At 37.8% G+C, this 22,948-nt stretch overlaps 1 protein-coding gene across 1 annotated transcript in view; it reads right to left on the bottom strand.

Annotated features, from left to right (window-relative positions):
- The window catches only part of ARMC4 (armadillo repeat containing 4), a 171,130-nt gene that overhangs the window by 129,233 nt on the left and 18,949 nt on the right, over positions 1–22,948 (bottom strand). The window contains exons 8-9 of the mRNA XM_018057216.1: positions 11,282–11,478; positions 237–335 (exon numbers count right to left, since the gene is read on the bottom strand). Of these exons, the coding sequence (XP_017912705.1) occupies positions 237–335; positions 11,282–11,478 (296 nt within the window). The remainder of the gene's footprint in view (positions 1–236; positions 336–11,281; positions 11,479–22,948) is intronic.

The raw sequence follows: 22,948 nt of genomic DNA, 5'->3' as shown, positions 1-22,948 counted from the left end.
GGAGTGGCTTTAAAGAACTGATCCTCAAGTGGTAAAGAATCTGTTTGCAATTCAAGAGACTCAGAAGACATGGGTTCAATCCGCAGGTTGAGAAGATCCTCTGGAGAAGAAATGGCAACCCACTCCAGTATTCTTGCCTGGAGAATCCCATGGACAGAGAAGCCTACTGGGCTACAGTCCATAGGGTCGCAAACAGTTGGACATGACTGCACACACACATGTTAACAGAAACTCACCGAATTAACTGTGCTCTTCCAGGTGAAAGAGATGATCTGGACTTTTCAAGTTTTCCTCCATGTTTTTCTACTTGGGTGTCTCTTAGTGTATTTCTGCTCCTAAAGAAATATTAATTGTATTAATTACTTTATGCTAATAGAATATTAAAAATATAAATGTGTACAAATATTCCATCATTATCATGCACCCAAATGATGTGTTTTCCTGACAGAGAATAACTATGAGTATCAGTCTCATCTGACACCTGAGAGGTCCCTTCTGTCCTGCAAGCAGAACCACGCATTTTATATAACGGAGAAACACTTGTCCAGTGTTTCTTCATGCCAGAACAGGTCTTCACAGGTTGCTATCACTGGAAAGGTCCTTCAGCCTATGTCTTCTGCCCTGAGTCCCAACTGCCTGTGTTCTCCTTGCCCGCCCGACATCACAGCAGGGCCTATGTCTGATTTTCTGGACATTCTCAAGCTTAGTACACTCTTTGGCACATACTGGTTTGCATCAAATCCTTGTTTAGTAAATTCTTAACTGAAAAAAAAAAATAAGCCCATGGAAAAAGCAGTATTTTATAATTCCATCCCTCAGTTAACAGATGAGCCCATACACTTATCATTTTCAGACTCACCCTTTCAAAGAGAGCCAAAAGGTCAAATATCCCCAAATCAGGGAAAATCAGAGGAGCAAGGTGTCTCACCTCCCACAAGTTTCCCCTTTCTCAGCTCTCTGAGTCTATATCCAAAATACAATCACCTGTGGCTCTTGGAATCCCTATAGGTGAGTGTCCCCACATGACCAGTAGAGAGCCAGTTCTTAAATCAATAAGGGGACCACATGGAACACTAAAAATGACTGAAACTTGTAACCCATTTGCTAAAACTTCACAAAGTGCTCCAGGTGCTTCTGAATGCTTTGGTGTTGGTAACACTGGCCTTTATTCTTTGCTTTGGCACCAATTTACAAAGGGTCCTGAATAAACCCAGGCTTGTACATTTCAGACTTTCATAAAACCAGGTCCACTTTACTCAGGCCTGTCACATGTTTCAGATTCTATCCTTTTTATAGTATTCACTTAGAGTTCTCAATACACATGGTAACACTGCTATGAAGTTTCCCCTAATTAATTCCACATGATTTTATATTTATTTTTTTAACTAATTTATTTAATTGGAGGCTAATTACTTTACATTATCATAGCAGCTTTTGCCATACATCGACATGAATCAGCTATGGGTGCACATGTGTTCCCCATCCAGAACCCCCTTCCCACCATTGGTCATCCCAGTACACCAGCCCTGAGCACCCCATCTCATGCATCGAATCTGGACCAGCAATCTGCTTCACATATGATAATATATACGTTTCAACACTACCCTCTCAAATAATCCCACCCTTGCCTTCTCCCACTGAGTCCAAAAGACTGTTCTTTACATCTGTGTTTCTTTTGCTGTCTCACATATAGGGTCATCATTACCATCTTTCTAAATTCCATATATATGCGTTAGTATACTGTATTGGTGTTTTTCTTTCTGACTTACTTCACTCTGTATAATAGGCTCCAGTTTCATCGACCTCATTAGAACTGATTCAAATGCATTCTTTTTAATGGCTGAGTAATACTCCATTGTGTATATGCACCACAGCTTCCTTATCCATTCATCTGCTGATGGACATCTAGGTTGCTTCCATGTCCTGGCTATTGTAAACAGTGCTGAGATGAACAAGATGAACATTGTCTCTTTCAATTCTGGTTTCCTCGGTGTGTATGCCCAGCAGTGGGACTGCTGGGTCGTATGGCAGTTCTATTTCCAGTTTTTTAAAGGAATCTCCACAATGTTCTCCATAGTGGCTGTACTAGTTTGCATTCCCACCAACAGTGTAAGAGGGTTCCTTTTTCTCTGCACCCTCTCCAGCATTTATTGTTTGTAGACTTTTTGATGGCAGCCATTCTGACTGCTATGAGATGGTACCTCATTGTGGTTTTGATTTGCATTTCTCTGATAATGAGTGAGTTTGAGCATCTTTTTATGTGTTTGTTAGCCATCTGTATGTCTTCTTTGTAGAAATGTCTGTTTAGTTCTTTGGCCCATTTTTTGATTGGGTCATTTATTTTCCTGGAATTGAGCTGCAGGAGCTGCTTGTATATTTTTGAGATTCTTTGTCAGTTGCTTCATTTGCTATTATTTTCTCCCATTCTGAAGGCTGTCTTTTCACCTTGCTTATAGTTTCCTTTGTTGTGCAAAAGCGTTTAATTAGGTCCCATTTGTTTATCTTTGCTTTTATTTCCATTACTCTGGGAGATGAGTCATAGAGGATCCTGCTGTGATTTATGTCAGAGAGTGTTTTGCCTATGTTCTCCTCTAGAAGTTTTATAGTTTCTGGTCTCACATTTAGATCTTTAATACATTTGAGTTTATTTTTGGATATGGTGTTAGAAAGTGTTCTAGTTTCATTCTTTTACAAGTGGTTGACCAGTTTTCCCAGCACCACTTGTTAAAGAGATTGTCTTTTCTCCACTGTATATTCTTGCCTCCTTTGTCAAAGATAAGGTGTCCATAGGTGCATGGATTTATTGCTGGGCTTTCTATTTTGTTCCATTGATCTATATTCCTGTCTTTGTGCCAGCACCATACTGTCTTGATGACTGTAGCTTTGTAGTATAGTCTGAAGTCAGGCAGGTTGATTCCTCCAGTTCCATTCTTCTTTCTCAAGATTGCTTTGGCTAATTGAGGTTTTTTGTATTCCCATACAAATTGTGAAATTATTTGTTCTATTTCTCTGAAAAATACCACTGGTAGGTTGATAGGGATGGCACTGAATCTATAGATTGCTTTGAGTAGTATACTCATTTTCACTATATTGATTTTACTGATCCATGAACATGGTATATTTCTCCATCTATTTGTCTCATCTTTGATTTTTTTCACCCGTGTTTTATAGTTTTCTATATATAGGTCTTTTGTTTCTTTAGGTAGATTTATTCTTAAGTGTTTTATTCTTTTTGTTGCAATGGTGAATGGAATTGTTTCCTTAATTTCTCTGTTTTCTGATTGTTAGTGTATACGAATGCAAGGGATTTCTGTGTGTTAATTTTATATCCTGCAACTTTACTATATTCATTGATTAGCTCTAGTAATTTTCTGGTGGAGTCTTTAGTGTTTTCGATGTAGAGGATTACGTCATCTGCAAACAGTGAGAGTTTTACTTCTTCTTGTCCAATCTGGATTCCTTTTATTTTTTCTTCTTCTCTGATTGTTGTGGCTAAAATGTCCAAAACTATGTTGAATAGTAGTGGTGAGAGTGGGCACCCTTGTCTTGTTCCTGAATTTGGGGGAAATGCTTTCAATTTTTCACCATTGAGGATAATGTTTGCTGCGGGTTTATCAAATATGGCTTTTATTATGTTGAGTTATGTTCCTTCTATTCCTTCTTTCTGGAGGGTTTTTATCATAAATGGATGCTGAATTTTGTCAAAGGCCTTCTCTGCATCTATTGAGATAATCACATGGTTTTTAATCTGTCAATTTGTTAATGTGGTGTATCACAATGATTGATTTGCAGATATTAAAGAATCCTTGCATCCCTGGGATAAAGCCCACTTGGTCATGGTGTATGATCTTTTTAATATGTTGTTGGATTCTGTTTGCTAGAATTTTGTTAAGGATTTTTGCATCTATGTTCATCAGTGATATTGGCCTGTAGTTTTCTTTTTTTGTGGCATCTTTTTCCGGTTTTGGCATTAGGGTGATGGTGGACTCATAGAATGAGTTTGGAAGTTTACCTTCCTCTGCAATTTTCTGGAAGAGTTTGCATAGGATAGGTGTTATCTCTTCTCTAAATTTTTGGCAGAATTCAGCTGTGAAGTCATCTGGTCCTGGGCTTTTGTTTGCTAGAAGATTTCTTATTACAGTTTCAATTTCTGCGCTTGTGATGGGTCTGTTAAGACTTTCTATTTCTTCCTGGTCCAATTTTGAAAAGTATTTGTCCATTTCTTCCAAGTTTTCCATTTTATTGGCATATATTTGCTGATAGCAGTCTCTTACAATCCTTTGTATTTCTGTGTTGTCTGTTGTGATTTCTCCACTTTCATTTCTGATTTGATTCTTCTCCCTTTTTTTATTGATGAGTCTGGCTAATGGTTTGTCTATTTTATTTATCTGCTCAAAGAACCAGCTTTTAGCTCTGTTGATTTTGGCTATGGTCTCCTTTGTTTCTTTTTCATTTATTTCTGCCCTAATTTTTATGATTTCTTTCCTTCTACTAACCCTGGGATTCTTCACTTCTTCCTTTTCCAGTTGCTTTGGTGTAGCGTTAGGTTATTTATTTGACTTTTCTCTTGTTTCTTGTGGAAAGCTTGTATTGCTATGAACCTTCCCCTTAGCACTGCTTTTACTGAATCCCATAGGTTTTGGGTTGTTCTGTTTTCATTTTCATTCATTTCTATGCATATTTTTATTTTTGATTTCTTCTGTGATTTGTTGGTTATTCAGAAGTGTGTTGTTTAACCTCCATATGTTTGTATTTTTAATATTTTTCCTGTAGTTGACATCTAATATTACTGCATTGTGATCAGAAAAGATGCTTAGAATGATTTCACTTTTTTAAAATTTACCAAGGCTAGATTTAAGGCCCAAAATGTGATCTATCCTGGAGAAGGTTCCGTGTGCACTTGAGCAAAAGGTGAAATTCATTGTTTTGGGGTGAAATGTCCTACAGATATCAATTAGGTCTAACTGGTCCATTGTATGATTTAAAGTTTGTGTTTCCTTGCTAATTTTCTGTTTAGTTGATCTATCCATAGGTGTGAGTGGGGTATTAAAGTCTCCCACTATTATTGTGTTACCATTAATTTCCCCTTTCATACTTGTTAGCATTTGTCTTACAGATTGAGGTGCTCCTATGTTGGGTGCATATATATTTATAATTGTTATATCTTCTTCTTGGATTGACCCTTTGATCAATATGTAGTGTCCTTCTTTGTCTCTTTTCATGGCCTTTATTTCAAAGTCTATTTTATCTGAGTATTGCTATTCCTGATTTCTTTTGGTCTCCATTTGCATGAAATATCTTTTTCCAGCCCTTCACTTGCAGTCTGTGTGTGTCCCTTGTTTTGAGGTGGGTCTCTTGTAGGCAGCATATATTGGGGTCTTGTTTTTGTATCCATTCAGCCAATATTTGTCTTTTGGTTGGGGCATTCAACCCATTTACATTTAAGGTAATTATTGATAAGTATGATCTCGTTACCATTTACTTTGTTGTTTTGGGTTCAAGTTTATAAAGCTTTTCTGTGTTTCCTGTCTAGAGAAGATCCTTTAGCATTTGTTGAAGAGCTGGTTTGGTGGTGCTGAATTCTCTCAGCTTTTGCTTGTCTATAAAGCTATTGATTTCTCCTTCATATTTGAATGAGATCCTTGCTGGGTACAGTAATCTGGGTTGCAGGGTTTTCTCTTTCATCACTTTAAGTATGTCCTGCCATTCCCTTCTGGCCTGAAGAGTTTCTATTGATAGATCAGCTGTTATCCTTATGGGGATCCCCTTGTGTGTTATTTGTTGTTTTTCCCTTGCTGCTTTTAACATTTGTTCTTTGTGTTTGATCTTCATTAATCTTACTCAAAATGTGTCTTGGGGTGTTTCACCTTGGGTTTATCCTGTTTGGGACTCTCTGGGTTTCTTGGACTTGGGTGGCTATTTCCTTCCTCATTTTAGGGACGTTTTCAACTATTATCTCAAGTATTTTCTCATGGCCTTTCTTGCCGGGAGCCAGCACGGGAGATCCCACCCATGACAAGGTCATGTGGAAGAGACCTGACGAGCAAGGCAGATCAGGACTCGAGGGACCCCCTGGACCTGCTCAAGCATCTACCCCAAAACCAACTATTTTATGGCTTTCACCAACTCTTCTGATATTAACAGGGGGCTATCCCCGACCACCTTTCTCTGGAGAAAATCAACTTAGGGCTCTAGTTGATAAGTCTCTTGGGCATGAAAGGAATATTTCAATTCAAACCCCCTCTGATGGCTTTCTAGCTTGCTTGGCAGGTTTATCCAGACTCTTGCAGCTACACATGTGATTGTTCACAGCCTCCCAACTGTGAGAGGCATGGGAAGCCTAAAACATTCTAAAAATATAGAGCCTTCCAGAGAGATGTTATGGGGAGGGAGGTGGGAGGGGGGTTCATGTTTGGGAACGCATGTAAGAATTAAATATTTTAAAATAAAAATAAAAATATAGAGCCTTTCAAAGAGTTAAAAACTATTAGAATACTGCTGGTGTAGGATTTCATTGTTGAGCCAATGCTTGCTGCCAAGTTCCCATATCTCTTATCCACTGTGCACCTGGGAGTGCAATAGTTAATGCAGTTGGAATTTAAGAAAAACAAGCAGTAGCCTTGGAATTAACCACATCAGACCTTTGAGCTAATTGGTTCTTTGTTGTAACTCACTGCACCTTTGCTCCATGAGAATGTAACTCTGTTTAGCACTTCTGAGGCTGACATACATTAGAAATATAAAGAAAAAAACATTTCAAGGGAAAATAAGTTTTCTGGTTGAGCAGTCTTTATCAAAAGAGGGTCATAAAATGTCCACAGGCCTCCAAGGCCAGAAGATAATGTACACAACATTGTTTATGGGAAAGATATGCAGAAAAAATCCTGGTTTCAATAAAGACAAAATAGATGTAATGTTTGGGCTGACTCTGTATGACTTTGCATCTTTCATTTCCCTCTATGTACAAGTCAGGTTATAAAAGTTCCTTTTGAAAATAAAGTTATGGGCCTCGCTCACAGAAGCTTGCTCTCCCCGTGTCAATCATTCTTTCTTACTCTCTCTCTCTCTTTCTCCCTCTCCCTCCCTCTCTTTTTCAGGGTGATCCCTTGGAGCACAGAGGCTCTTTGCATTCACTTTCCTGCCTGGGCTTCTAAGACCCGATCGAGAAGGCGCTCTGCATCTTCATTCTGGCTAGAAGGCGCTCTGCATCTTCACTCCAGTGAGAGGGTGTCTGCGGCCTCAGTGAACAGAGCAAGTCCCTTGCCTGGGGCTTTATTGGCTTTCTGCATAAACCAAGGAATATTAGCCTCTATTCTTTCATCCATTCTGAAGGAGATCAGCCCTGGGATTTCTTTGAAAGGAATGATGCTAAAGCTGAAACTCCAGTACTTTGGCCACCTCATGCAAAGAGTTGACTCATTGGAAAAGACTCTGATGCTGGGAGGGATTGGGGGCAGGAGGAGAAGGGGACGACAGAGGATGAGATGGCTGAATGGCACCACTGACTCGATGGACATGAGTCTGAGTGAACTCTGGGAGTTGGTGATGGACAGGGAGGCCTGGCGTGCTGCAATTCATGGGGTCGCAAAGAGTCAGACAAGACTGAGCGACTGAACTGAATTGAACTGAACTGATTCTTTCTTCTCTCCCTTCCCCCCTGGCCAACGTTGTCCATCCTGAGGGTACCCCTGGATCCTGCTGGGGCTGGACCCCAGCACTTTCTTTTTGTGTTCTGGGACTCATGATTCAAATGTTGGGGTGTTTGACATTGTCTCAGAGGTCTCTGAGGTGGTCATTTCTTTTAATTCTTTTTGTCTTTTTTCCTCTCTGCTTCATTTATTTCCACCATTCTATCTTCCATCTCACTTATCCTATCTTCTGCCTCAGTTATTCTACTGTTGGTTCCCTCCAGAGTATTTTTTATCTCAGTTATTGCATTATTCATTATTGATTGACTCGTTTTTATTTCTTCTATGTCCTTGTTAAACTTTTCTTGCATCTTCTCAATCCTTGTTTCCAGACTATTTATCTGTAACTCCATTTTGTTTTCAAAATTTTGGATCATTTTTACTGTCATTATCCTGAATTCTTTTTCAGGTAGACTCCCTATCTTCTCCTCTTTGGTTTGGTTTGGTGGGCATTTATTGTGTTTCTTTACTGCTGAATATTTCTCTGCCTTTTCATCTTATTTAGATTGCTGTGTTTGGGGTGGCCTTTCTGTAGCATGGAAGTTTGTGGTTCCTCTTTATTGTGGAGGTTCCTCCCTGTGGGTGGGATTGGATAAGTGGCTTGTCAAGGTTTCCTGGTTAGGGAAGCTTGCATCAGTGTTCTGATGGGTGGAGCTGGATTTCTTCTTTCTGGAGTGCAAAGAAGTGTCCAGTCGTGAGTTTTGAGGTGTCTATGGGTTTGATGTGACTTTGGGCAGCCTGTGTATTAATGCTCAGGGCTATGTTCCTGCGTTGCTGGAGAATTAGCATGGTATGTCTTGCTCTGGAACTTGTTGGCTCTTGGGTGGAGCTTGGTTTCAGTGTAGGTATGGAGGCTTTTGGATGAGCTCTTGTCAATTAATGTTCCCTAGAGTCAGGAGTTTTCTGGTGTTATCAAGTTTTGGATTTAAGTCTCCTGCCTCTGGTTTTAAGTCTTATTCTTACAGTAGCCTGAAGATTTCTCCATCCATACCACACCAATGATAAAACATCTAGGTTAATGGAGAAAAGATTCTCCAGTGAGGGACACCCAGAGAGGTTTGCAGAGTTACATACAGAAGAGAAGAGGGAGGAGGGAGATAGAGGTGACCAGGAGGAGAAGAGGAGGAATCAAAAGGGGAGAGAGCAATGTAGCCAGTAATCAATTCCCTATGTGCTCTCCACAAGCTGGAACACCCAGAGAGGTTCACAGAGTTACATAGAGAAGAGAAGAGAGAGAAGGAGAGATGACCAGGAGCAGAAGAGTGGGAGTCAAAGGGAGAGAGACAGATCTAGACAGTAATCAGTTCCCTAAGTGTTCTCCATAGCCTGGAATACCCAAAGAGATTCACAGCACTGGGTAGAGAAGAGAAAGGGGAGGGAGGATATAGAGGTGACCTGGGGGAGAAAAAGCAAAGTCAGGGGGAGAGGGCAATCAAGCCAGTAATCATACACCTATGTAAAAATGAGTACTGAAGATTGGATTCTTAAAGGTACAAATACCAAAAAGCAAAGATTTAAAATCTAGAGTAGAGGTTAGACTCTTAAAAATACAATAGTAAAAAAAAAAAAAATCACAAAAATAATTTAAAATATATATGAAATTTGCTTTAAAAATAGGGTCTTTTTTTGTCAAGGTAATAGGTTATAAAAATGAAAATTAAAGGAGTAATAAAAGGCTTAAAATTTTTTTTAATTAATTTAAAAGTGATAATAGTAAAATATATCTAGGAATTTCTCTAGAGCTGTTGTGGGTAGTATGGGGTCAGTTCAGTTTCAGATAGTTCCTTGTTCCAGCTTATACTTCTTCTCAAGGCCTATAGGCCCCTTCCAATGTAGTAGGTGCTAACTATAGGGTTTTCATCTGTTGTACCTGTCACTTCCCTCTGTTTATTTTGGCTTCTTCTGTTTGCAAGTCTCTTCAGTGTCTAATTTCCGCCCTGACACACGGAGGTGGAGGTGGTCACTTATTTAGGCTCACTTGTTCAGTTGTGCTGTGGTGAGGGAGGAACACTGCAAACAAATATCACTAGCGAGTGTAGGGAGCACTCACAGTGTGTGGGCCACACTGGGTTGGCCCCCATTCACGGCATGTGTGCCTTTGCAGTCTACACTGCTCAAGCTCCAGGATGCTCTGCAGGAGAACTGCCTAAAGCGGGCCCTGGGTTGCAGGCACTTCCCAGGTCTAAGCCACTCAGGTTCAGGTTCTAGGGTACTCCACAAAGGCACAGACTCAGTTGGGCCTGTGTTTTGTGCTCTTCCCAGGTCCGAGCAGCTCAGGCAAAAAAGTCCTTAGCAAGTGCACTCTCCCCAGGTGAGGCAGTGTGTCTTACCTCCTCCCCGTCCCAGCTGCTCTGTTTCCTGGATGTGCAGCAGGAGCGCCATCTCAGGTGTGCCATGTGTCTCCTTTAGGGAGCTGATCACTGGCTGCAACCTTTCTGGTGGATGTCAACCGTCCAGGAACTCAGGAAGACTTGGTTAGCAACTGGGAGCCTGCTCAGAGAATGCCATCTCTAGGGCAGAGATAGCCCCTCGCTGGCTCTGGCTGCCACCCACCTGCCTCTCTGCCTCCGGTGGGAGATGGGCTGGTCTGCAGCTGGCTAGCTCTCCTCTGGTATTCACTCAGTCCTTTGTTCTGTGAGCAGCCTGGCAGTGCCTTAGGTTAGAGCTTTTCGTGGGAAAGTTCTCTCTCTCACTTGTTTTCTTTTTTTCTCTCTCTGGCTATCCCAGTTTGGGTTGCTATCTCAGGTTAGCTCCCTCAGATTGCTCTCAGGGCATTCAGGCCTGGTCCTTAACCTAAGCAATGCAGCCTGCACCTCCCTGTTCAGTCCCAGCTTGCTGGTGGCAGATGGGAGCATCTGGGCTACTTCCCTGCTGGGAGTTGTAGTTAGGCGCGTAATCTGTGGGTTTTTATTTATTTTTTCCTCCCGGTTATGTTCCCCTCTGAGATTCCAAAACTCCCCTTAGACCTGCCGGTGAGAGGGTTTCCTGGTGTTTGGATACTTCTCCTTCTTCGTGACTCCCTCCCCAGGATGGGTCTCTGTCCCTAACTCTTTTGTCTCTCTTTTTATCTTTTATCCTACCTCCTTTTGAAGACAATGGACTGCCTTTCCAGGTGCCTGATGTCCTCCACCAGCATTCAGAAGCTGTTTTGTGGAATTTTCTCAGTGTTCAAATGATCTTTCAATGAATTTGTGGGGGAGAAAGTGGTCAGGACTGCCTCCTGATTTTATATTTAATCACATAATTTAACACTACTTAATCAGGTCCCTACCACAATGTTTACATTCCTCCATGAGATTCCTCCATGTGTTTTATCATCATTTTCATTTGTTATTTGCCCTGACTCACCAAGCACATGAAAGTGAATTGTGCTCTCCTTCCGTGGTCCTCTGTACACAAACCCAGTTTGATGTCAAATCTTTCTGCTTGGAACATGAAGAGGGGAAAAGGGAACCAACCTGTAATTACTTTGGAGGGAGGTGTATGTATATACTCTGTATTTCCTCCAGTGAAATAAAGTTATGTGAAAAGTTAGATAAACATGTGGTAGGGAAGTATGTATCAGAAAACCCATTATGTTAATATCTACCTACTCTTTGGAACTGACACTGGTCCTCCAGTTTAAACTTGGCTCCAATCTCTTGGTCAGTTGACTCCTTCCCAGATTAATTCGGTTCTTCTCCTGTGTACTCTTGCGGGAAGTAATACTAGTTTTATGTGTAATGGCCACTTCCTCCTTAGGTGCCTCGTTAGGCTGATCCTTTTGTGGTTGTTCACTGAATTTAATTTCCTTCAATTAATAAAAAAAAAAAAGAAAAAAGAGCATATTTTTATAATGATACCACTTCTGAATTATCTCATGTGATCTGAAAATTCACCACCCTAGTGATAAATTTAAGATGTCTCAAGATGCTCTAACTTGTGTTGCTTAGCAACACAAATTGAATCTGGGCAACTTCAAGACTAAGCCCTCTACTGGAGTTAGGCTGACAGTAATGGGATGATCCTAAACTCATAGCTCTTATGCAGCCCACACAGATACTGCAACAGGGCTGCTGGATTGACTCACTCCTCACCACCACCTGAAAAAAATTATACTCAAACCCTATAAAGGCTGAGAAGCATCTTAGTCAAATTGCTGAGACCAAGGATAAAGAGATCATCTTGCAGGTAGCCAGAAACTGAAGATACTTTATAGACAGAGGAAAAAACATAACAATTAAAACACACTTCTTATCAGAGACAATGCAATCCAGAAGACAAGGGAGGGATACAGTTAAGGTGACGAAAAGGAAAAAAATTCACATCCTCTCAACTCAAAATTCTATACAGAGGAAAAAAATCTTTTGAAAATAAGGATAAAATAGACATTCACAGATGGAGAAAAGCTGAGAGAATTCACTGTCAGAAAGACCTAGGATAAGAATTGTTCATGGAGCTCTTCTGTCAGAAGGAATCTCATACTAGACAGAACATAGATCTATATAAAATAATGCTGAAATGATAAATATAAAAGACTCTTTGTGGTGAGGGGTTACTAGCATGTTGGAAGTAAAATTAATGACTACAATAGTACAAAGGACTGGGAGTGGCATTTGAAGCCACTTGTAAGGTTCTTAGACCAATGGTAAAACTGCACAGTATTGTTCAAAGGCACACTCTATAAATTAGACACATATATGCCCAAGTGAGATACTTTTAAAAAGTAGCATAACTGATGAACTAATACCATAAACAAAATGGAATCATTTCTAAAAGTTCAATTAATCCAAAAGGGGAAGAAAAAAAGGAGACAAAGAATAAATGGCACTAATAAAAGCAAATAGTAAAATAGTAAATTTAATTTAACTCTACCAGTAGGAACTCTAAGTGATTTAAAGACTTCAATTAAAAGAAATCATCAGATTGTACGTAAAAGGAAAACCTAATTATTTGTAGTCTAAAAGAAACCATTTTATATATAAAGATATAAATACATTATAAGTAAAAGGCTGAAGAAAAATATTCTATGAAATCAGTGATCAAAGCAGAAATACCTATATTAACATCAGACAAAAAGGGACTTCAAAACAAATAATATTATCAGAGGTAAAGAGAGAGACACATAATGACAGAGCTAATTACCACCCAATTCTAATTATGTTCACAATAGAATTTCAAAAGACATAAAGCAGAAATAGAACAGGAAAAACAGACAAATCCACAATTAGGAAACTTCAAAACTCCCCTCTCAGAAATCAACAAACTGAGCAAAATAAAACTTAATAAGAATATAAAAGATCTGAGGAAAACTATCAACCACCTGAATGTAACTGACATTTATGGAACACACCACACACAACAGCAGAATACACATTCTTCTCAAAAGCACAAGGAAAAATTCACCAAACTGACCAAATTGTAAGCCATAAAGCAAACATCCACAAATTTAAAAGAACTGAAATCATACAAAACACTTTCTCTTAATAAAATGGACATAAGCTAGAAACTCGTAAAAAAATCTTCAGATATATTGATTTGCATGAAAACATATCAGAGTCTCTGGGAGACAGTTCATATGGTGCTGATAAAGAAACTCATAGCATAAAATTTCATATTAAAAAATATAGGTCTCAAACCAATTCCTAAGCTTCCAACTCAAGAAATTAAATAAGAGCAAATTAAGCTTAAAGAGACAGAAGAAATAAAATTATAAGAGCAGAAATAAAATAAAATAGAAAACAATAAAGAAAATCAATGAAACAAATAATTGTTCTTTGAAATGACCAGTAAAATTGATCACTTCTTTCCAGATGAGTTAAGAACAAAGAGAATATATAAATGACCAATATTAGGCATGAAAGAGGGATCCTTCAGAGAGCAAATCCTCTAGACATCAGAAGATAATAGTGGAGTAGTATTTGATGTCAATACATTAGGTAACTTAGACAAAATGTACAAATTCATTGAAAGCTATGAACCACCAAAGCTTAGCAAGAGAAAGAAATATGAATAGTTCTGTATCTATTAAAGAAATGAAATTCTCAACATAAACCCTTTCAACAAAGAAACCTTCAAGTAGAGATGGCTTCCTTGGTAAACTCTACCAAACATTAACAAAGAAATAAGACTCAATCTACATGAAGAATTCCAGAAAGAAGAAAAGTAGTGAATACTTCCAAATTCATTTGCAGCCACATTACCTAGATACAAAAACCAGACAAAGACATTAAAAGATAACTACTAAGCCATAGCCTTCATGACTATAGATACAAAAATCCTCAGTAAAATATTATCAAATTACATTTAACAGCGCTAAACAGGGTAAGAGATCATGACCAAGTCGGAATTATCCTGGGATTCAATATTAGTTCAACATTCAAAAATCAATGACCATATCAACAGACTAAAGAAGAATTATGTGATCATCTCAAGAGATGCAGTAAAATCACCACCTCCAAGCAGGAATGGACTCATTTCCCACAGTAAGTTGAGGCCCCATGGGAAGCATGTCCTCCTGGTCAGGTGAGTGTAAGCAGAGATGCAGCGGGGAGACCAAACTTCTACTCACTGCCCAGTGGTGTTGAGGCACCCTACACTACTGCAGTAGGGTTCTCAATGGAGTCTAAGCGAGGAACTTGGATTTTTACATGCACTTTGCAGTACCCCAGACCTACACCATGAGACCTACACTTAGAGAAATCCTGCTAAAACAAAAGACTTCCATGAAATCCAAAGTTTCATAATATAATCCAAAAGTGTCCAAGACACAATTTCAAAAAGATCACTCATCATACCAAGAACAAGGAAATGTCACAACCTGAAAGAAAGGATGATGAATAATTGACGCTTATACCAAGATAAAATAGATGATGGAATAATCTCAAACAGATGTTTGGAGTAAGATTTTAAAGTAGCCATCATAAAAATGGTTCAACAATCAATAATAAGACTTGAAACAAAAAACAAATTAGAAAGTTTCAACAAATAAATAGATGATATAAAGAAGAACCAAATAGAAATTTTGAAATTTAAATTTACAAACCAAAATAACTCCCTGGATAGTTCGGCAACAGGATGGAAAAGAGAGAACCCGTGATCTTGAGGACAAACAATAGAAATTACTCAGTTTGAACCACAAAGAGAAAATACATTGGAAAAAAAATAAACAGAGCCTCAAGATCTGTGGGACAGTAGAAAAAAATCCAACATTCATGTTATCAGAGCACCAGAAGCAGAGGAGAAATAAGGTCAGACTCTAAGAATGTCAGAAGTTTTCCCAAACTTGGAAAAAGACATAAATGTAAGATTCAAGAGTCGAGCAAACCCTAAACAGAATAAACCCAAAGAAATTCCTATCAAGAGACATAATAATCTAACTCCATAAAACCAAAATCAAGGAAAAGTAACAGCAATGAGAGAGAAAAAATATTTCACCTATAAGACAGAAACAATTAAAATAAAAGCAGATTTCTCATTAGAAAACATGGAGGCCAGAAAGACCGGAAACATTTTCCAAGTGCTGAAAATAAAGAACTGTCAACACAGAATACTATATACAGTGGAAATATTCATTAGGAATAAAGGGGGATTCAAGATGTTCTCAAATAAAGGAAAACAAAGAGAATTTGTCACCAACAGACCTACCTCCAAAGAATAAGAAGTTCTTAAACAGAAAGGAGATGATAAAATTAAGGAAGTTGGCAACACCAGAAAGGAAGGAAAGAATCAGAGAAAGAATAAAAGCATTCAGTTCAGTTCAGTCGCTCAGTCGTGTCCGACTCTTTGCGACCCCATGAATCGCGGCACGCCAGGTCTCCCTGTCCATCACCAACTCAAGATTTTCATCCTCCTCTTGAGTTTTCTAAATGATGTTTGATGGTTGAAGCACAAATTATAACATTGTCTAATACAGTTTATCAATGTGAAGGAAATAAAGACAAATATAAATGAGAGAGGGTATAGGGACTTAAAGGAAGACATGGTTTCTATACTTTTCTCAGGTGGTAAAATATCAAACCAGTATATTATGACAAATTATATATAACACAATATCTACAACAACCACCAAAAACTCTACACAAGTAGATATACCTAAATACTATGGAAAAATCAAAATGGTATTTAAAAAAACGTTCAAGTCAAAGAAGACCAGGAAAAAGAAAACGGTAAACAAAACAGAAAACAGAAGGAAAAAACAGAAAATAAAACTAAGCGGGCAGACTTAAGCCCTAATATCAATAAGTAAAAGTAAATAATCTAGGGACTTCTCTAGTGATCCAGTTGTTAAGAATCCACCTGCCAATGCAGGGACACGGGTTCAATCTCTGGTCCAGGAAGATCCCACATGCTGCATGGCAACTAAGCCCATGTGCCACAACTACTGAGCCAGCATTCTAGGGTTCAACAACGGAAACCACCGCAATGCGAAGCCCTCACACAGCAACGAGAGAGTAGCCCCTACTCACAGAAACTAGAGAAAGCCTGAGCTCAGCAACAAAAACCCATCACAGTCAAAAATGAAAGAATGAATGAAAATTTTTTTTTAAGTAAATGATCTAAACACACCATGGATATGATACATCAATATACAGCATTTCAGAAAGTGGATTTTAAAAATGACTCAACTATATGTTATTCACAAGAAACTCACTTCAAATATAATGATATAGGTAGCTTGAAAGTAAAAGAAGGGGAAAAGATATACCATGCAAACATCAGTTAAAAGAAAGCAGGAGTACCTATATGAATAGTAGATTAGCCTTCAGAAAAAAAAGAAAATCACCAAAGACAGAAAGGGACATGACATAATGATAAAATAGTCAATCAAGAAAATGTAATCCTAAATGTGTATATAGAACTGCATATACAAAAACAGAACTAAGAGGAGAAACAGACAAATCTACAATTATAGTTGGAGGATTTCAAATCCCTCTCAAAAGTGATAGAAAATCAGCAAGGATATGAAGAATTCAACCACACCAAAAACCAAATTTGTAAAGTTGTTCAGAATTTGTTCTCTCAATACAGTGGAATCAAACTAATAATGAATCATGTAATGGGAAAATCTAACACTAAGCAACAAACTTCTAAATAATCATGGGTCAAAGAGGAAGCCTCAGGGGGAAAAAAAAAGAGGTATAGTTGACTTAAGGGAATTTTTTTTAATACAAAAACTGAATGAAAATGAAAACGATGAGAATAAAACACCAAAATGTGTGACAGCTAGGAAGTTCTGCAAGGGAAATTTACAGCACTAAATACTTAAGCCCTAATAGACTTAAGCCCTGGTAGACTAATACTTAAGCCCTGTAGCACAAACGGTAAAGAATCTGACTGTGATGCAGGAGACCAGGGTTTGATTCCTGGGTGGGGAAGTTCCTCTGGAGAAGGGAATGGCAATCCACTCCAGTATTCTTGCCTGGAGAATTCCATGAACAGAGAAGCCTGGCGGGCTACAGTCCATGGGTTTGCAGAGTCGGACACGACTAAGCAACTAACACACAGACTTAAGCCTTAATATCAATAAGTAAAAGTAAATAATCTAGGGACTTCTCTAGTGATCCAGTTGTTAAGAATCCACCTGTCAATGCAGGGACATGGGTTCAACCTCTGGTCCAGGAAGATCCCACATGCTGCACGGCAACTAAGCCCATGTGCCACAACTACTGAGCCAGCATTCTAGGGTTCAACAACGGAAACCACCACAATGCGAAGCCCTCACACAGCAACTAGAGAGTAGAAAGGAAGGAAGGAAGGAAGCTCTCAAATCAAGACTTTAAGCTGTTACCCTAAGAAACTACAAAAAGAAGAGCAATATAAACTCAAAACAGGCAGAAGGATATAGAAACAGACACATCTCTGAAGTGTCAAAGCTTTGCTGAGAGCAGGAAAGTGGAGTGTTCCCAACATCTTACCACTGCCATGCCTAAGAGAGGTGCTCACTGTGTCTGAGAGACAAAACGTCTGAATGTGTGTCCAAAAAACAAATAGCTTCTCTATAAATGAATGTAGACTGAAGAGAATTCTTTATCTTAATATTGGCCATATCCAAAATTACCAAAATTCCTTTCAATGCAAGTATGACCAGATTAAATGCATGGTTTAAAAAAAAACTAGAGAAGAGTAAATGAAACCAAAAGTGACTTTTTTGAGAGAATTGAGTAAAATGATGGACTTCTAGCCAGATGGATCAAGAAAAAAATAAAACACATTGATTAATATCAGGCATGAGACAGGTAACAATAGTTACAACTTCTACAGTTGTTAAAAGGTTAACAAAAGAATACTATAAACAAGTTTACACCAATCAGTTCAACAACTTTAGACAAAAGGGATACACGTTCCTTTAAAAACAACCTAGCAAGCACCCTCAAGAAGAAACATAACCTGAAAGGCCCTATAACTAGTAAGTACATTGAATTTGTAGTTAGAAATCTTCCCACAGTGAACACTCCAGGCCCAGATGGCTTCACTGGTGAATTCCACAAACAGTTAAGACAGGACACCAATTCTAAGCACTCTTCCAGAAAACTGAATGGGAGATAAAATCTTCCAACTCATTCTATAAGGCCAGTATTAATCTGATACTCAAACCAGACAAAGATATTGAAGAAAAGAAATCTACCATTGATAATCCACACATTGATAATCCTAAACAGATGTAAAACTTCTTGATAAAATGTTAGCAAATTTAAAATTTTAAATAAATAAATAAAAAGGATAATACACCCTGCACAAATGCAGTCCCAGAAATGTAAGGCTGGTTTCTCTTTCAAAAATCAATATAATTAACCAAGTTAAACTAAAAAATAAAATAAAATGACTAATGCAATAGGTACAGAAATATCATTTGATAAAATCCAACATCCAATCCTAATAAAGTTCTCAACAACTTTGATAGAGGGGAACTTCCTCAACCTTATAAATTTCGTCTATGAACAGCTGATAGGTGACAATAATTAGAAACTGAAAGTTTTCCCTTTACCACAAGGAACAAGAAACCACGTCTACTCAGTTCTGTACTGGAGGTTCCAGCTAGTGCATTAAGGAAAGAAAAAGAAATAAAATGATGGAAATTGGAAAGGAAGCGGTAAAATGATCTTTATTCAGAAACAATGTGATCATCTATGTAGAAAACCCCTCAGAATCTACAAACCAGACAAAACTATTAAGTGACTTTAGCAAGGTTTCAGGATATGAAATCAATATACAAAAGTGCATTTTATATAGTAGCAACAAATAACCAGAAATTGAAACCTTAAAGCTATCGTTTAACAACAGCCCCAAAATAGGAAATATTTACAGATGTTTCACGAGAGATGTGTAAGACGTGTGTTGTAAGTTACAAAACAGTGCTGAGAGAAACTGAATAAGATGGAGAGACATGCTGAGTAACATTAAACAGGGAGAAACACTGAGTTCCATGACCTGGAAACTCCAATACTGTTAAGATGTCAGTTCTTAAATTGATCTATAGATTCAATACAGTATCATTCATAAATCCTTTGGGGTTTTTATGAAAAAACTGACAAGGTGACTATAAAATTGGAATGGACATGCAGAAGATACATAACAGCTGGCAACTCCGAAGAACAGCAGCCACATTGGAGGACTGACAATACCTGAACCAAGACTGACTGACTACAGTAACCAAGACAGCGTGGCTCTGATATAAAAATAAACAGATCAGTGGAGTGGAAATACACCCATACAAACGGACAACTGGGCAAGAAAGGGCAATTCTTTTCCAACAAATGATGCTGGAACAATTAGGTGTCTGCATGCAGAAGAAAAAAATGAACTCTGATCCATACCTCACAGCATGTACAAAAAATACATTAAACTGAATCATATGCCTGGATATAAAACCTAACATTTAAAAACTTTTAGAAAAAAAAACACTGGAGAAAATCTTTGTGACACTGGATTTGGTAAAGCTTTGTTAGATACAACACTCTAAAAAGTTAGTAAGTTGGACTTCATCAATATTGAGGACATTTGTTCTTTGAAAGACTTTTTGGAGGATAAAATGACAGGTCACCCCCTGGGAGGAAATATTTTACGAATCCCCTCTCTGAAAGAAAATATAAGCTTATATGTATGTGTGTATGTATGTAGGTAGGTAGGTGTATATCTCACAACTAAATAATAAGAAATTTTTAAAAAAAATAAGAAATGGGCAAAAGATCTGAATATACACTTTACCACTTAAGATATATGAATCACATTCAATTAGCATATAAGAAGATCCCTTCAAGAAGTGCAAATTAAAATTCAGTGAGATAGTGGTACACACCTATTAGAGAAAGTCTAAAATAAAGGAATGGCAGTACCACTCATTGACAAGCATGTGGCACAGCTGTCAGTCTGGTGCATAGAGTGGATGGAAAATGTTACAATCACTTTGGCAAGCAGTTTACCAACCATTTAAAAAGTTAAATATATAACCACCACATAACCTTACCATTTCAGTCCTACGTTTTACCCAAGAGAAATGAAAGAATATGGTCTGAAAAAATATTAACGCCCAAAACAAAACATTAAAAATATGAAAGCTTAAATTTTAAAGATTTACACAATGTTTGGAAGACAAAGTAAAGGTGTATTTCCAGAAAGTGGGGTGGGGTGTATGAGAGAAAAGTAAATCAGAAGATCAACCTCAGAGGCCTCAAATCCAACTAGAATCTCATGAAGAGAACAAAGAGAACAGAGAGGGAAAAAAATGATTAAAGATGTAATACAAAAATATTTTCCAGTTCTAAAAGACATATGTCATCATTAATGAAAAACAAACAGAAACCAGCACCAACCATATCATCATGAAAATTACAGAACATCAGGGATAAGAGAAAATCCTAAAGGCTCATTCTATGAGAAAAGCCAAAACAAACAGGTCACATAGGAAAATGCCTTTAAAATTCTAAGAAAAAAATTATTTTGAAACTGTCATTACAGAAACAACAACTAAGAGAGAAGAATAAAGATATTTTCAAACATGCTAACCATCAATTTTTCTCCTCCTATGTGCCTCTTTTACTCAGGAAGCACTACCAAAATGATGGGGTACACCAAGAAAAAGAAAACTGATGAGACAATAAAGGCCATATATGGAAAGCCCACAACTAACATCATATTCAATAGCAAAAGCCTGAAAGCATTTCCCCTAAGATCAGGAGTAAGACCAGGAATCTACTTTCGCCACTTCTATTCAGCATAGTTCTGAGAGTTCTAGCCATGGAATTTGGTAAGAAAAAGAAATTTAAAACATCCAAATGGGAAAAAAAAATGTAAACTATCTCTGTTCACAGATGACATGATCTTATACATAGAAAAACCTAAAGATTCAAAAGAAACTGTATTAAATAAATTTGGCAAATTAGCTGGATTCAATTTTGAATTTCACATTCAAAAATTACTTCTGATTTTAACACTCAAGTATCAGTTGTATTTCTATATGCTGCTGCTGCTAAGTCACTTCAGTCGTGTCCGACTCTGTGCGATCCCATAGACGGCAGCCCTCCAGGCTCCCTTGTTCCTGGGATTCTCCAGGCAAGAACACTGGAGTGGATTGCCATTTCCTTCTCCAATGCATGAAAGTGAAAGTGAAAAGTGAAACTGAAGTCGCTCAGTCGTGTCCGACTCTTTGCAACCCCATGGACTGCAGCCCACCACGCTCCTCCATCCATGGGATTTTCCAGGCAAGAGTACTGGAGCAGGGTGCCATCGTCTATATGCTAGCAGTGGACAATCAAAAAGGAAATTAAGAAAACAACTCTATTTGTGAAAGCATCAAAGAGAATAAAATAGGGATAAATTTAACTAAAAAGACAAAAGACTTACATGAAAACTACAAAATACTGCTGAAAGAAGTTAAAGTAGACATAAACAAGTGGGAAAACATTCCACATTCGTCAGTTAAAAGATAATATTATTAAGATGACTATACTATACAAAGAAATCTACAGAGTCAATACAATCCCTATGAAAATCTCAATGATGTTTTTCTCAGAAATAGTAAAACCAAGACTAAAATCCACACAGAAAGTCAAGGGATCCCAAATAACCAAAACGGTCTTGAAAAAACAAGGACAAAGTTCGAGGATTCATACTTCCTGATTTCAAACCTAACAGAAAGCTATGATAGTCAAGAGTATGGGACTGGTATACAGATACACATACAGACCGATGGGATTGGATTGAGAGCCTAAAAATATGCCTTGAAATTTATAGTTAATTTATTTTTAATGAGGATGACAAGACCATTCAGTGGGGGAAGAATAATCTCTGAAACAAATGGTGCTGGGAAAACCAAACATCCATATGCAAAGGAGTGAAGGTAGACCCTAACACTATACACAAAACCTAACTCCAGATGAATCAAAGACCTAAACTTGAGAGAACTAAAACAAAAACTGTAGAAAGGTAGAAAAGTTAAGGGCAAATCTTTATTATGACAGATTTAGCAATGGTTCCTTAAATATGATACCAAAAGCACAAGTAACAAAAGAAAAAATATAAATCAAACTTTATCAAAATTTAAAATGTTTGTATACCAAAGGGCACTATCAAGATAAGATAACCCACAGAAAAAGGGAAAACATTTGTAAACCTTCTAATAAAGAATTAATATCCACAATATATAAAGAACTCCAGCTCAAAAATGAGACAATTTAATTTTATAAAATGGACAAAGGATTTGAACAGACATCTCTTCAAATAAGATAAACAAATCACTAATAAGCACATGAAAATATGCTCAACATCACTAATTATTAGGGAAATGCAAATCAAAACCACAATGGGATATACCATGTTCACACTTACTAGGATATCTATAGTAAACACAAATACAGAGAAAAGATCAGGTGTTGGTGAGGATGTAAAGAAGCTGGAATCTTCATACACTGCTATTGGGAATGTAAAATGCTTCAGCTGATGTGAAAACAACTTGGTGGTTCCTCTAAAAGTTAAATATAATTACCATATGAGCCAGAAAATCAACCCTGATGTGTACACCCAAAAGAACTGAAAACAGGGACTCAAAGAGATACTTGTACACCAATATTCATAGTATTTTTCACAATAACCAAAGGTGGAAAACCCAGTGTCCATCAAAAGATGAACAGAGAAACAAAATTTGGTACATACATAAATGGAATGTCATCCAGCCATTAAAAGGAATGACATTCAGATACAGGCACGTCACAGATGAACCTTGAAAACATTATGGTATGTGAAATATACTAAACACAAAAGGACAAATATTGCGTGATTCCACT

The sequence above is a fragment of the Capra hircus genome, chromosome 13, assembly GCF_001704415.2.
Source record: "Capra hircus breed San Clemente chromosome 13, ASM170441v1, whole genome shotgun sequence".
NCBI lineage: Eukaryota > Metazoa > Chordata > Mammalia > Artiodactyla > Bovidae > Capra > Capra hircus.
This window is presented reverse-complemented; position numbering and strand designations above follow the sequence as displayed.